Source organism: Chrysoperla carnea, chromosome 3 (assembly GCF_905475395.1).
Source record: "Chrysoperla carnea chromosome 3, inChrCarn1.1, whole genome shotgun sequence".
In the NCBI taxonomy this organism is placed as follows: Eukaryota; Metazoa; Arthropoda; class Insecta; order Neuroptera; family Chrysopidae; genus Chrysoperla; species Chrysoperla carnea.
Window position 1 is genome coordinate 45,855,712 of NC_058339.1, and position 15,426 is coordinate 45,871,137.

Here is a 15,426-nt window from a genome sequence, read left to right on the forward strand (position 1 = left end):
GTTAAGTTATAAGAAACACAGCTGGTGGTACACATTTCTTTAAAAATATTTTAATTTTATATACCTACTTTTATAAAAATCTTAGAATTGCAATCAGTGAAGATTTCTTGGATTCATTTTATATGTATTCATTTCTTTCTGGAATTGCAAACTATTTACATTCAATTTCATAATATTGTACAAAACAATTTCATTGTATGTTACACCAAATATGAGAGTGGTTGTCGTCTGTTGGTAATTTGAGTGTGACAAATAAATTTATTTACAATTGTTAAGAAAAATTAAACTCGGTTAAAAGTTTAGATAAATAAAGTGATTTTCTCAAAGGTGTTGTTAACAGTGTGTGTGAAAAGGAAAAGCACACTTTGAGTGAAACAGTGAACAGACGAAAATATTAAATAAATTGAAAAAGTAATTACTCGAAGTATGAAAATTCATTCTCATCATTTCGTGGAAAGTGATTGTTTTCAAAGGTATACACAAAATCGATTATTTTTACAATAAATAACGATTATTAGAGATCAATAATTATGGTCATTGTAAGCGATTTACACATTTTTATATTAAATTGAAAGAATGTGCATATATACACATTACAATTGCTGAAATGCAAGGACAGTTGGTCACTATAACCGATATATGAGTTGATTAAGTTCAAAATATATATATAAAGTTTTAGTTTATAGGATTCAAAATAGTATCAGTAATAGTAAGGTTGCTCGGATACGAAGAAAGTTCATTATTCTCGTTTACCAATGCCCCCTCTCTTTATCGCTAGCTCACTTTAACTTGTAATTAATTTTGAATAAAAGTTCTTTAGCACAAAAATAATATTTGTATAATACTTTCAAAACTCCAAATTACATTAATAATCTTTGTTGATTTTCGATGGTGTGATTTTACCACTATAAGTATGGTGACTAAGTAAATTTCAAATAATTGGATTTAATCTTACACAAAAAATAATAAAAAACAGTTTTGAAAAACAGTTTTTCTTTCTATTGATAGTTTAGTAATGGTGTAAATAGGTGTGTTGACGATAAAAAACACAATCAGATAACAATATATAAAAACTAAAGAAATAATAGTGTCTAAATTTAGTATAAAAAAAACCATTGAATAAAAAAGAATTTATAAACCTGTAACTTTATTAATAAAAATTATATGAACATTATAACATATTTCCGGTATTAATTTTAGTTACACTCACACAATTGACTCGTTATTTTTATTAACTAGGTACATCTACCTCTTGTTTTTACCTCTGTGTACAATAAAAAGTTGGCTTCAAATGTTATTTTGAGTTTTTACCGCTTATAGACAAGCGCTACAAAAATTATTGCACAAAATTTATTTACATATTATTTTTAAATATCTTTTGTACATATTTTTTTAAATCGCAAAAAGACTTAATTTTGAATGCGCAGAAAGTGAAGCCTAAAAAATGAAGTCTGTCGTAGTAAAAAAGCTCAAATTAATACAAGTCTTTACTCAAATTATTACAAGTTTATTGAAATATTGAAAAAATAAAAATATTCTAAGCAACTTTTTCTAATAGTTTTTTTTTAGATATCTCTTACCATCTCTGACGATAGGAAAAAAATTAAGAATTGGCCCTATTTGTCAATTTGTAGTAGGCTGAGTTTAATCTATGGCTATTCAAAATTTCAATTCGATATTTTTGTAAATAACGAAAAAGTAAGGGTGTCTACATCATCCATGGGCAAACGTGGCTTAGAGAAGCCACTCACTCAGACTTCTGTATCTAACATACGAGTAAGACAGTGATACCCTAACCAGTGTCAACCAATAATACGAGTAAGACAGAGAGAAAACATTTTGTTCTACCTATCTCATTACTATTAGAGAAACTGAGGTAGAAGAGTCATATACCTGTCTCGCTTCCTCCTCTATAAGCAATGCGAACTTGCACAAAGAGACACACAATAAACTTTATGGCACGCAATAAACTTATAACAATGGTGGCTTTGACTTAATATAACTCGCCCACGCTTGGTCTATTCTTAAATGCGACACACTGTATATGCTTGTACGTTCACATATACAATGAATAGTTGTTGACTTAACGATGTTGCCAGATTTTTAAAATTTTAGCTCTTGTTTCTCATAACTTTGACACTACCAACTTTAATTCGCTTCCTAACACTTTGATTATCGTACACGTCGACGATACATATATAGAGGTTGAATGGCGGTCACAATCAAATTTTTTTATATTAAATTACGTATATTAAAAAACCGTGTATAAATATAAAACGAATTTCGAACAAAAATAATCCAAAATAATAATGCACCTGGAGCACGCAAAAAAAAAGTAGCCTTTGTGTATGTAATTATTTCTAGGAATACACTACTAATTTAATATAACAAAATATAATATTTTAAATGAGTTGGATGGTTATAAAATATATATTTATTTATTTATGATTATATAGAACAAACCAACAACAGTGGCCGTCAAAATAAATGTTTTCCTATAATATACAATTAAATTTAATATTAAATATTTCTTGGAAAACTTTGCTGTGTTGTGTTTGTGATATTGTGTCATTCGAATTGGCAGGAGGTTATTTGTAGTGTGTAGGGACATAAAATAATATTTTATAAAAAAATACTATTTTTTTTAATAAAATTATTATAAATCTTTTATTAATTTTAATTATAAGTAAACAGGCCCGGATTTAGACAGTATGTAGTAGATTAAGAAAAATGTAAAGGACATTAATTTTGTATATTGCCTTCATACACCAAATTCCTGAATACCAACCTGCCAGTAAAGCTTTTATTTAATAATTATATTTATTAAGTATATAGTAATATTTATACGAAATACAAATACCATCAACTGTCGATTCTAAAAATGTGCTTTTTTCATGAAAACTTACACAGTTAGCTAGCTATAGGACATTTGATGGTATTTCATTGTTAACATGGCTTTTGATAGTTGACATAAACCCTGTGTTGTATTTAAATTAAACAAGTTATTATCGTTTAAAACTTGTAATTATTTAGTTATAATTTTGTGACAACCTATATACGTAATTCAATTATTTACAGTAGTGACAAGAAACTCAATCGATTAATAGACTAGAAGTTAAATTCGATTTGAAAAAACTAATGTAAGCTTTGAGCAATTATACGTTAAAATTGCTACTATAATTCAGGAAATACAGAATATTTCGAAAACCGTGAAGTTAAAGTGACGTAAACCTGAATGAAAAATACCTTTATTTTGATCGTAGCATCTAAAAATGAAATAATAAACAGGATTTAAGATTAATAAAATACAACTTTGGTGCATTCCGTGCTTCCGGCCATCCTGTTTAGTACGAAAATAATTTTAAAATTTACAGTCAATAATCCTCCATCTCCTTGAAAGAAAATTTTGTTAAAATCAAACCGTTTAGCCATAATCTTCGGTATCGTATAGCGTGTTCAACCCTGTATATTGTATAAGCTCAAAAAAATGATGTCTAAACTGTAGTTAAAAGCACATACCCAATTCCGATTTTTGCTATATTTACCACAAACGTTCCTGCAAAATGCTAAGAGAAAAAAAATTGCGCAGCCATACCTTCCTAACTCGCAGAACTCGTTATCACTCTCCCAAGGCAAAAATATATTTATAATTTCATTCAAATAGTTAATTTCTAAAAATACTCTACTGAATCATTCTGTACATCATCCACGAATACAAAGTTATTTGGTAATAAAATATAACTTTTATGATAGTAATAATAAATTAAGTTGATTGACATACATTATAAAATTATGAGTTTGGATAAACTATTAAATACTTTTCAAAGGTAATGTCATGGTAATTTGTATTTTCAGAAATTATAGAAGCATTCAGCGTTTTAATGTAACAAAATGATCAGAATGTTTTTCATCGTAGTGACATAAACCATCAAGTTATATTGTTTTATCGTATTCCTTTATGTACAGACAATGTTTAACTAAACTTTGATGTTTTTAAAGTTTTGTAATATCTTCCCGGGTTAATACTTCAGTTTATTCAAATTTATAAATTTTTTAGTTATTCAATTTATTTGAAATAAAATTTTCTAAGATCTTAAAATTTCATTAGACATATCCTCAGCTCGAAAAGTAGGTTCGGTACCTACTCTGATCTGGACGACACTCGAATAAAAGATGCAAAAATGATAAATAACGCAATTTTTTTATACTATGTATATGAAATATATACAAGGTGTATTAAGTTTAGTCCCAAGTTTGTAACGCTTGAAAATATTGATGCCACCAACAACATTTTGGTACAGGTGTTCATAAAACCACCTAATTAGCCCGTTTTCGGTTGCCTGTCTGTGAACACGATAACTCAAAAACGAAAAGAGATATCAAGTTGAAATTTTTATAGCGTGTTCAGGACATAAAAAGTGAGACCTAGTTCGTTAAAATCAGCAAACATAGGTCAATTGGGTCTTGTAAACCGTTCAAAAACAAAAGCTTAAGTGTAAAAAATGTTCTTTATAAAAAAAATAAACAACTTTTGTTTGAAACGTTTTTTCGAAAACATCACTATTTACCCGCGAGGACGCAAATTAATGTTTATTTTTTTAAGTATATTAGAACAGATGGCCATAAATTGTATCTAGTCACCATTTTTACAGAAATCTTTCATTTAGCTTTAAAATGATGTTCATAGATAGTGTATTGAAATGTTAGACATTTTTAAAAAATATATCTTAAAATTAATATTAAAAATTATAGCTCATGTTTTATTCTGACGTATGAGCTATATTATTCTAAATTTTCATTCAAATCCACTCAGTAGTTTTTGCGTGAAAGCGTAACAAACAAACTTACTTTTACATGTATAATATAAAAAGATGTATGTAGATATTTTTTATATTTTATTGCATTCTAATATTTTCCTAACTAGCTAAGCAATAGAAATCTTCATGGGAATAACCATGTATTTTTTAAGATGAATATATATCAGAAAATTGTTCCTAGATACAAATTTTGTTTTCCCAAAAACTTACTTGGTTCTGCAGAAATCGAATACAAATTCATTGTAGAATTTTGTGTTTAGTTGCTGCTGAATTTCGGTTTTCATCAAATCTTTATCTTCTTTTTTTACCAGACAACCTCACACTTAATTTGTCAGTATAAATAATTATAATTAATTAAACAAGTATTCAATGACCATGGGAATAATTTTTCTCTATTAGAAAATGTTTTAAATAAGAAAATGTCACCAAGTAATAATTAATTAGAGACATGTTTCCAAATGCGTATTGTACCTGTATAGTATAAAACCTTGAAAATTTTCTCGAAAAACTTTTGTAAGAATTTCTTATCACTTCAGAGCAAATACAAAGTATAATCTGTGCACACAGCATATATTTTTTTTAAGTTTAAAAACACGTTTCTTTATTTAAAAAATTATTTTATGGTTTCTCTGTATTTGATGCTTCCCACACACACGTATAGTAGAAAAGCATCCTTTAGAAAAAACCAATGAAAACAAATTCATGGAAATTTCATCCATTTATTTATCGCTATATGCGGACTTAAATTTAAAAATTGTTTCTCAACACACCGGCATAACGCGTACGTAGATATTTTTGAGTTTTTTTTCCGGAGATTGCGAATCTCTCAAAATCTATGTGCTTTGAAACATTTGTTCAAAATGGAAAAACGCGTACATATACATATACATATTATTACACTAACTTTTAGCCGCAACTTCGCCGGCGTTTTTTTTTTTACATAAATGGCAAAGATTTTTTAAATGTCCTACACCCTGTTTTATGAAATGTCAAAACAACAAATATAATTTTTTTTTCTCATATTTTTATAAATTATAGCTCATGTGTTATTCTAATGTATGAGCTATATTATTGTCAAGTTTCATTCAAATTCATTTTGTAGTTTTTACGCGAAAGCAAAACAAACATCCATACTTTCACATTTATAATTTATATTAATTATAATATTTGCAAAAAACGAAATGAAAGATTTCAAGAAAATTAAATAAGAGAAAACGTTTTCGAGATATTCCCAGCTTGGACTTTTTTTACTTATATTTCGTACGCACATACTACAATTTCTAAAACTAAAAAAAAAACCTATTCATATCTTATACCGTTTTGTTTTTATTCCAATTTAAAAACATACAATTCTTATCTGATCATTCTTTACAAATATGAAATACGTAATATTTATTTCCAGAATTGTATACTCCATAAAATTTCAGGAAATGAAAATTAATATAAAATGTAAAATAAAATATTACGATCAATAATAAAACTTTCTATAGTATACTTCGTGTTATTGTGTTCAAAAGGTATGTACTTGTTTCAAACTATTGTCAATTTACAATATTTGAGTCTTGAAATGAATGTTAGGAATCAAAGTCGCTTCTAATGAATAATTATTACATATATTTGAAACATTGTTTGTGGAAAATGGAATGAATTCAACATAAATTATTATTGTTTTTATATATTTTTTTTAACGTAATTGTATACAGATTATGTGAACGCTATAAATATTTCCGGTGATAAATAAAATACATTTAATACATATATACCAAGACTCAAACTCGGGTCTCGTGGATTCATGTCAAACGTCTTAAAGCTCGCTCGACTATATGCTATTACAATATACATTAAAAGTCTTTCGATTATTAATAATATTAATGATACAGAAAAGTACACTATAACAAAAAATAACACTTGTCGAGTAAATCTTAATTAAAGAGAATTGAGTTATTTAAAACAATTTTTTTTTTAGTTATTTAAAACAAATTTTTTCGACACAAATTGATTTCATACATTTAATCCCACTTTTGAACGTAATTGTGCGCAGATTATGTGGTTTAAATACCTACGGTGTTAAATAAAAATGAATTTAATTAATTATTTGTTTCGATTTCTATTAATATTATGTATTAATTTGAATTTAATTAAAAAAATTGTTTATAATTAAACAAAATTGCGCATTTGGTCTAAAACACAAAGCTTATCTATCTCACACATGCTTTTACATTTACCTAATTCATTATGATTAATTTTAATTTTTTAAATAATAAAATCATATTTCTGTTTTTAACAAACCAAAATTTTTTGTTTTTTAATAAGTTAGATGCCTTTAATTATAAATTTAGTCTTGATATCACCCTTATTTACTTCTATAAGAAAAATTATTCCTAACTAAAAATGATAAAAAGTTTTTAAAAGATGATAAAAAGAAATTCATTTTCAAAATTTGAATAATTTTTTGCAAAAATATTCTTGTGTAGCTGGAAGTCACTATGTACAACCCAATTATATGGAATATAACTTTCAATATTTTGGTTTATACTCAAAAAAGGACCTTTTTTTTTAATATAAAACTTCTTTTTTCTTTGGAATATTATTTGTTCTATTATTAACTTCACAAGTATAATAATTAAATTTTTTTTTTCTTTGTAACTCTGTAATTTTTTTTAACTTCAAATATGAATTGGTATCATTAATAAAACTGAAATGCGTTAAAAACTGCCTACAAGAATATTGACTTTTAATTTATAACACCTCAATGCAAAATAATTAATCAATAATTTTTTTTGTTACAGAAAATTTGGTACAATTAACGAAAATTCTAATTATGATCTGCAATCAAGAATGATTCAACACGAATATAGAAAAATATATTCGCCAGTGACTATGATGATGCCATCCTCAGATGCAATTTGCCCACGTTGTCGACACGTATTTCCAACAATGACCTCAACACAATCATCAAATACAAAAAAAGAAGAATCCCCATACAACACAAATCCATTTACAGAATATTCATCATTGCAACATCATTCACATCAAAGTGAGGATGACGATGACCTTACTCCTACATTTACATCACCCTCAACGACAGCAGTACCAACTTCGTCGTTAACAACATCATCATGTGTTAGTGAAACAGACATACCACCAACACCCCCACCTCGATTAAAACCAGTTTTATATGCAAATATTCCACCACCAATAACTTCAACAACCCCCAGTACAAACACAAAACCATATGTAACAATGAGTAACATAAATTTACAACCAAATGGTTTTGTTACATCTACGAATCAACCAAATTTTATACCGTTAAGTTCACCAACAAATAATTATCAACCTTCGATATTCACCTCAAATCCATTAATTAAGCAGCCACCGCCTCCTAGTTTGTGTGAAGGAATTAACGGTTTAACAATATCCAATCCAACTAATCGTGTTTATCGACAATTAAGTGGAGGTGGTTTAGTACAAGATAGTCAAAATAATGGTATTCGAATTCATGAAGCACAACCCATGCATCAAATGTCTGGAGGTGGTTTAATCAATACTAGAATTGATGATTTTCTTCATGAATCATCCACAGCATCATTATCACTGCCATCATTACGAAATGATACAAAATCAACAAAATTATTAATATCAACAACAGAAATAACATCTCCATCGAGCACCTCGATTTCAATATCACCATTAAGTACATCATCTAACATATCAATTCTAGTTCCTACATCATTAAATACATCATTAGAAATATCACCAAATTCAATAAATATCACAGTACCACGTGTAACAACGCCTACTAAAAACAATAATTCCATATTTCAAGCTCCAATTAGAAGAAATACATCTCAACGGCAAACGCGAAGAATACGTAATGGCATTGAAAATAATCAACAAATATTTTTCCCAACAACAATTTCACCAGAATATTTATTACAATTAAATAAATTAACATCACCACCCCCTCAACCAATTGTAGTAGATGATATGAAATGTTTATCACAGACTGTAAATCGTTTAAAAGAATCCGGTTGGTTTCATGAGGGTTTAAGTTGGAATGATAGTGAAACGTTATTAACCGGTACCGCAAATGGTACGTTTGTTGTACGTGAATCATCAAATCCAAATTTTTTATTTGCAATTACTGTACAAACAAAACAAGAACCAACATCTGTGCGTATTCAGTATGATAATGGACATTTTCGTCTTGATTGTGTATCACATGTTACTCCAATAGTGCCTCAATTTGATTGTGTTGTTGATTTGATTGAATATTACGTTACAAAACATAATTCAACAACATCCAAATTGAATAGTAATTTAATTAATAATAATAATATAAATAATAAAAATAATAATAATAATAATAATTTTCTTGGTAATCAAGTATTTGTTGATGAAAATGGTCAAATCAATTCAATTGTATCATTAAATAAACCATTACGTAGTACTGTTCCTAGTTTAACACATTGTGCAAGACTTGCAATCAATAAACAATTACGTTCATGTCAAACTTATTCTAAATATGAACTTGCAAATATATTAGATAATTTAGAATTACCAAAATCATTAAAAATATATTTATTACAATATCCTTATGTTATATAATATTTATAATTTATTTATTTATTTAATTAATTATTTCATTTATTTATTTATTTTTTCCACTCACCCCTATGTATTGTTTTTAAACATCTTTTATTTTTGTTTTTTCTCTATACAACTTTTTATTAACAGGCAATATATGTTTATTTTTTATAATCAATTTTTATGGTTCAAAACTTTTTATATAATGTAAAGTATCGGAATCAGAATGATATGGCTTTAGAATGAGATAAAAGACCTATCCTGCTTTAAGTCACACTTTTTATTTAAAACATAGAAATATCTTATTGTGATAAAATCGACTTCAGTGATTTAAATATGAAATTAATCTAGAAGTATTAAGTGAAAATAAACACTTCGTTAATTATTGAAATATCTTATATAAACAGTGTTTATGTAGGATAAAATGGCGGACTTTTACCCCGAATTTTTTTTTAAATCTATACGCCTTGATACAAATTTTAACTCTTTTAACCCTTTTCATAACATCAAATGGGTTTAGTATAAAATAAGAATCAAGAGACTCGTTATTTGAAGCTATCTACAAATATTCAACCTATCTTTTATAGTTCTTGAGAAAATAAATACTTAAGTTTTGTTTTAAAAGATGGTTAAAAGTTTTGATTTAAAAGATGGGTCCTTCGAACCCATGACGCAAAAGAGTCATATTGCTCTTGAATACTCAAGAGAACTCAAACCCTGAACACTCAAGAAAAATTTCAGCTCGATAACTCTTGTCGTTTTTGAATTATCGTGCTCGTGATTATACGGACGGACAAATAACAATAGACTAATTAAATGATTTAATAACAATTGTACCAAAATTTTCAACAATATTTCTAAGCGTTACAAACTTGGGACTAAACTTAGTATACTCTAATATATTTTATATATAGGGTATATAAGTTTTTATTTGTTTTCCTGATATCCCATCTTATCCCCTGTTAAATGATTTAAAAAAAATTTTGATCTACACAATATTAGGTCATTTCAAAGGGCTTGGTTAGGTCGAACTTCAGGAAAATCTAATTAATTACTTCGCATTAATATATGCCTTTAATATAAATTTTAATATACCGAACGTCGATATTTCATATATCATTTAGAAAGGCAAAGTTGCTAACAGTAATACATTTTTTCTGATGTCAGGGAAACCACTTATCAAGAGTTTCACATCACATCCCTAAATTGTCTGATCGGACTTGATCCTACCTTCAGTAGTTTGTCTATTCTTTATAAAATGAAAGGGCAGTCCTTACATTTACCAAGTAAGAATGAAGATTCCTGTACTATTCAGCTTTGAATAATTCAAGCCCCAGATTTTATAATATCATTTTAAAATCGTATCATTCTTTTAATAATAGTTTATATTAGTAAAATTTGAGTCATAGGACAATAATTGACAAGATATGGCATAATTTCTGGCCTGTAAAATTGTAAGATGAGTTTATTTTGCAAGTTTAAGGATGTTAACTTAGTCTGTTATACGTCATAAATATCCTTAAAAATTTTAAAGAGCATTAATTTGTTTCCTTTTGTAATAGCTTCATTAATGTTTACTGTGTAAACCTAAAATAATGTACCTAGCAAAAATTAGAAATGAAATTTGCACGACGATGTTTAGATTGATTGTTAGATAATTTTTAGTATTATATATTTATCTAAGAATGGCTTTAGCAGGGTATTAAATTCGAACAAAAAATTAAGAACTATATTGCATGTTAATAAAAATGTTAGTTATCTCTCCGATATACAGGATGTAAAAGTGTATGATACTGACAGGAATAACGAGCGCACTGGTAAATCAATTCTATCTCCGCCTCTTGTCATCCAAGGCTTACTCCTAACTCAAATCTCATATAATCTTGTCGTCTATCCTTGTAAAAATAATAAACCATTACACCCTGTATAGCTAAATAAAATTAGTTTTCGAATTATTATTATTGTATTTATTTACAATAATTTATGTAAATATTAATTAAATTAAAATATACATCTATAATATACATAAATCAAATGTATAAAATATAACTCCATTTAAAAAAATTTTTATTCCATGTTTTTTATACAACCAAAAATTTATTTTCATTTTATATGGATTTAGAAAATGCATAGTTTTGTAAACTTTACATGCATTGATCCATTGTTTACAAAACTGTTCGAATATAAAATATACAAAGACGTCAAGATAGTGAAAATACTTACACATAACCGCAATATATATTTTAGTGACTGAGAGGTAAAATTCTTTCTTAAAAGTTTATGAGTTCAATTCCCATCTAAATGTCTATATTTTTCATATCAACTATTGATGTCAACAATGCTAGTAATCTTGAAGTATGTTAAGTGAAAACTCAAGGAAATATTAACTATGCAATCACATTGTTATCCACTTTTATCATGATGTATATTTTTCGTCAAAATGAAAAAAGAAAAATTGAAAATATTTGGTTGTTAATAACTGGAATGATAATTTACAAGAGGATATTTAAAAAATAAATTAAATTACAAGAGGCAACTGTAATTTGTTTTAGATATGGAAGATATAGAAAAATTATACAAATACAATACATTTAAGTCTGATAAAAAAATATCTCCCGTTACTCTGAAACTTTGAAAATTGTTGCCTTTGTATTAACCCGTCCAGTTACCAATAATATTGGATTTTAATAAGTATATGTAAATGGTATTTAGAAAAAAAAAATACGATAAGAAAATTATAACAAAATAAATTATTTCAAAAAATGTGCCAAAACTGTCTCTCATCTTTTGTTTTGTTTTTCATGTAATATTTTCAGTGTCAATTCGATGAAATGTTAAAAAATTTTATTAAATAAATTATTTCATTTTATATGTGAAAATGACTTTTAATTTTATATAAATTAAACAAAAGTTCATTTAAGAATTTACAAAAAAAAAAGTGTCTTAATGCAAGTTAGTAAACGAAGTTTAAAATTGCAGCAAAAATATTACATAAGAATTTTCTAAACATCTGGTCAAAGTTTAAGCTGCGCTTAAATTAGGTTACAATTAATGTTCAGAATCACAAATTTTAAAATAAATGTAAGGGTTTTATGGCCAAATTTACTACCTCCTCATTTCTTTATGTTTATTTATCCGATCATTACGTAAAAATAATGTATTTACGGATTATTATTAAAATTTCCGGCAATATAAAATTAACAATTAAATAAAACTTCATAAAATTAAAAAATGGACGAAGCTGCTCTAACAAATATAGTAAATCTCAATTGGTTGAAAAAATTAAAAATTTTCGAGTCTAAAAAAACTTATTGTACACTAATCGTATAAAGAGAAAAGATTTGATTTTTTTGTTTTTTAACGGTTAAATTCTAAAACTAATGAACCGATTTTAAAGATTATTTCACCTATAGAAAGCTACATTTTCAGCGAGTAACATGGGTCATATTTTACTTTTGAAATTAAAACCCTTGAAGTTTTGAGCAAAAGTGAAGGTTGATTGTCTATAACGCGGTAATATGTTTTCAGTCTAAAGTTGAAATTTCCCAGCGAAGTGGGTCGGAAACTTCTGATCTTCTATAAAAATTCTTGCAAAAGCTCTTAATTGTTTTAGCAAATTATAAAATTAAACTTAGAAAAAAATGATCGGATAATAAATATTGGTCAATTTTATTTTTTACAATGTTATAAAAATTTCAAATTTACAAATATTAATCAAACAATGATAATTAATGAGATTCTACTTGGTTAATGATAAATCGTTAATGATAAATCGGATCCGGAAAGTTTTGTATCACTTTAATATCCGAATGCAATTAAAATGAATTACTATTTGGTCTTAAAACCATGATTTTATTTTAATTTAAACTAATGAAAACATTTTAATATTTCATCTTATTGTTTAAAAAAATTGTCTACAGTAAACAATACGATAGTTTTAGTATTCTTATTTATCTAGAAGCAAATAAATACAATTTTTTAGTAAATCAGGGAAACCAATGAAGTATTAAAAGGACATTATTTAAAGTAGATAGGTATATATATTATTTAAAAAAAAATTATTCCAAATAACCTGAATCTGTAAAATTTATTAACCACAGCGCAATTCTTATTTTTGAATTGAAAAATGGTACGAATTATCTCTTTATTTTTATCTGGAAGAAAATAGTGTGCCGCTACGAGTAGGTCATTCAATAAAATAAATCCGTAGGAGCGTAATAAATTCAAAGAGTATTTTCCACGAATTGTTATTTTTATTTGCTTCCTAAAAGAAAAAAAAATAGCCATTTATAAATCAAAATGGTATTCGTACTATCTCAAAGTTATTGAGGGTAAACCTTTAATGTGGAATACATTCTTCGAATTGTATACACTCTTCCCAAGCCACACTATATAATAAAAAGTTAATTTAATAAATTAATGTACTGATTTAGTCAATTTGTATACTTCAAAAATAAATGTATGATTTTGTATATTATGTACTGAGTGTCTTGTTAAAGTAATGTAAATAAAGAAATCTTTATATAAAAATGAAGAAAAGAAAATTATTTGAGACTGTATGAGCATGGATGTGAAGAAATCGTTAACTTTGATGTAAGAAGATTATTTATCTTTATTTTATTAGGTGCTTTTATTTTAAAATTGGCCACGCAGCTATTTCGAATGAACTTTTTTTGACCCCTCCCTACCACCACATAAGCATACATAAGGTTTCTCGAATCCCCCTGTCCGTTCTTACATTTGTTGTTTTTTTTAACAAATGGAAAGAAACATCGAAAAATACCACAGAGATCGGGCGATGAGGGACTTTATATTTCTTGAAGAATTTATGCGTATTTTGCGTGTAGTGCATGTCGGGCTCGCACACAAAGGTTCCATACCATCGTTTGTCGCAATTTGCATGGCGGTCATTTTGGAATTCAGAATTTTGATTTTTGTTATTTGTTGTTATAGCCGCAATGGTAGTGATTACACTATCGAAATTTCAACTGTCTAATATTATATATAATATACATATAAATCTATATATATATATATATTATTAGTTTTTAAACTAATCAATCAAAAGGTAGTACTAAGTAAGCGTACGAAGTAATCGCTTGGACAAATCCAGTCATGTGCATGTTAAATTCGGAGCGATTCTGTAGAGATCTCATCCAATCATTAAATAAGGTTCATTTTTATGTTTTTTTTTGAGCTCTCTAGTTACCCTAAGTAAATCATTGAACGACAAGATTTTGATGTGTCGACTGAAGAGAATACTTCGAGAATCAGAATTATTCTAGAAAATGATTTTCAACCAAATCGAAAACAAAAAAATTGTACCGAGCGATTTTTGAAAAAATTTAGAGAAAATCTCAACAAAAATTTCTTAGATATCTCATTCTGCCTATTATCCAACAAATTATTTACGAGTTATCCAACTTATTATGTATTACAGTTAAGGACTGCAAGTTATTTACTAATTACTTTAAAAATCTGAATTTCTTCTCTGAAATGGCGCTTGCCAAAACATCTATCTTATGATATAGTAATATTTATCTGAAATTGAATGGAAAGCTTAAAGGCATAATTTAAGTAAGTATAGTTGTATTTTTTTTTAGGTAAAATTTCTCCCTAATCTGTTCGATTTTCAAAGGAATGTTGATCAATGAGGGTCAGTATCAAATTCAAGTGCACCATAAAATATCTTCGAACATTCAAGCCGTAACACGTTACGTAAAACACATTGTATGGGGGATATTTGAAACCGTCGATTAAAAATGGGTCACCGTCTATATAAAGTATATCGATACGAACAATTAGAGCTTTTATTTCTACAATTTACATAAACGATCCTTTATTTCAATGAATGAATCTTAATATGAATTAGTATAAATTCTAGTGAGTTATGGGTATGAATTTCATACCCTCTAGAATTTGCAAAAAGTTTTAAAAGCGAACTTTTTTTTTTTAATTCGATGTATCTATTTATTTATTTTAGAGTCAATTTATTTCGTAAACTGGTTATCATTTTTTAACT

The 15,426-nt window shown here is 26.9% G+C and overlaps 1 protein-coding gene across 1 annotated transcript; it reads left to right on the top strand.

Moving 5' to 3' along the window:
• Nucleotides 1-251: 251 nt before the first annotated feature.
• LOC123296063 (integrator complex subunit 6 homolog) lies at nucleotides 252-14,400 on the top strand. Its single transcript, XM_044877524.1, has 3 exons — nucleotides 252-473; nucleotides 7,607-9,403; nucleotides 14,358-14,400. Exons 1-3 carry the CDS (start codon nucleotides 427-429, stop codon nucleotides 14,398-14,400), a joined length of 1,887 nt encoding a protein of 628 aa, XP_044733459.1. The 5' UTR covers nucleotides 252-426.
• The last annotated feature ends 1,026 nt before the right edge of the window (nucleotides 14,401-15,426 follow it).

Excerpts from the sequence above, each read along its gene's own strand:
- LOC123296063 (XM_044877524.1), top strand. The coding sequence starts at position 427 with ATGAAAATTCATTCTCATCATTTCGTGGAAAGTGATTGTTTTCAAAG. Across the intron at positions 474-7,606 it reads GAAAGTGATTGTTTTCAAAG|AAAATTTGGTACAATTAACG; the intron begins GTATACACAAAA and ends TTTTTGTTACAG. Across the intron at positions 9,404-14,357 it reads TCATTAAAAATATATTTATT|CCGCAATGGTAGTGATTACA; the intron begins ACAATATCCTTA and ends TTGTTGTTATAG.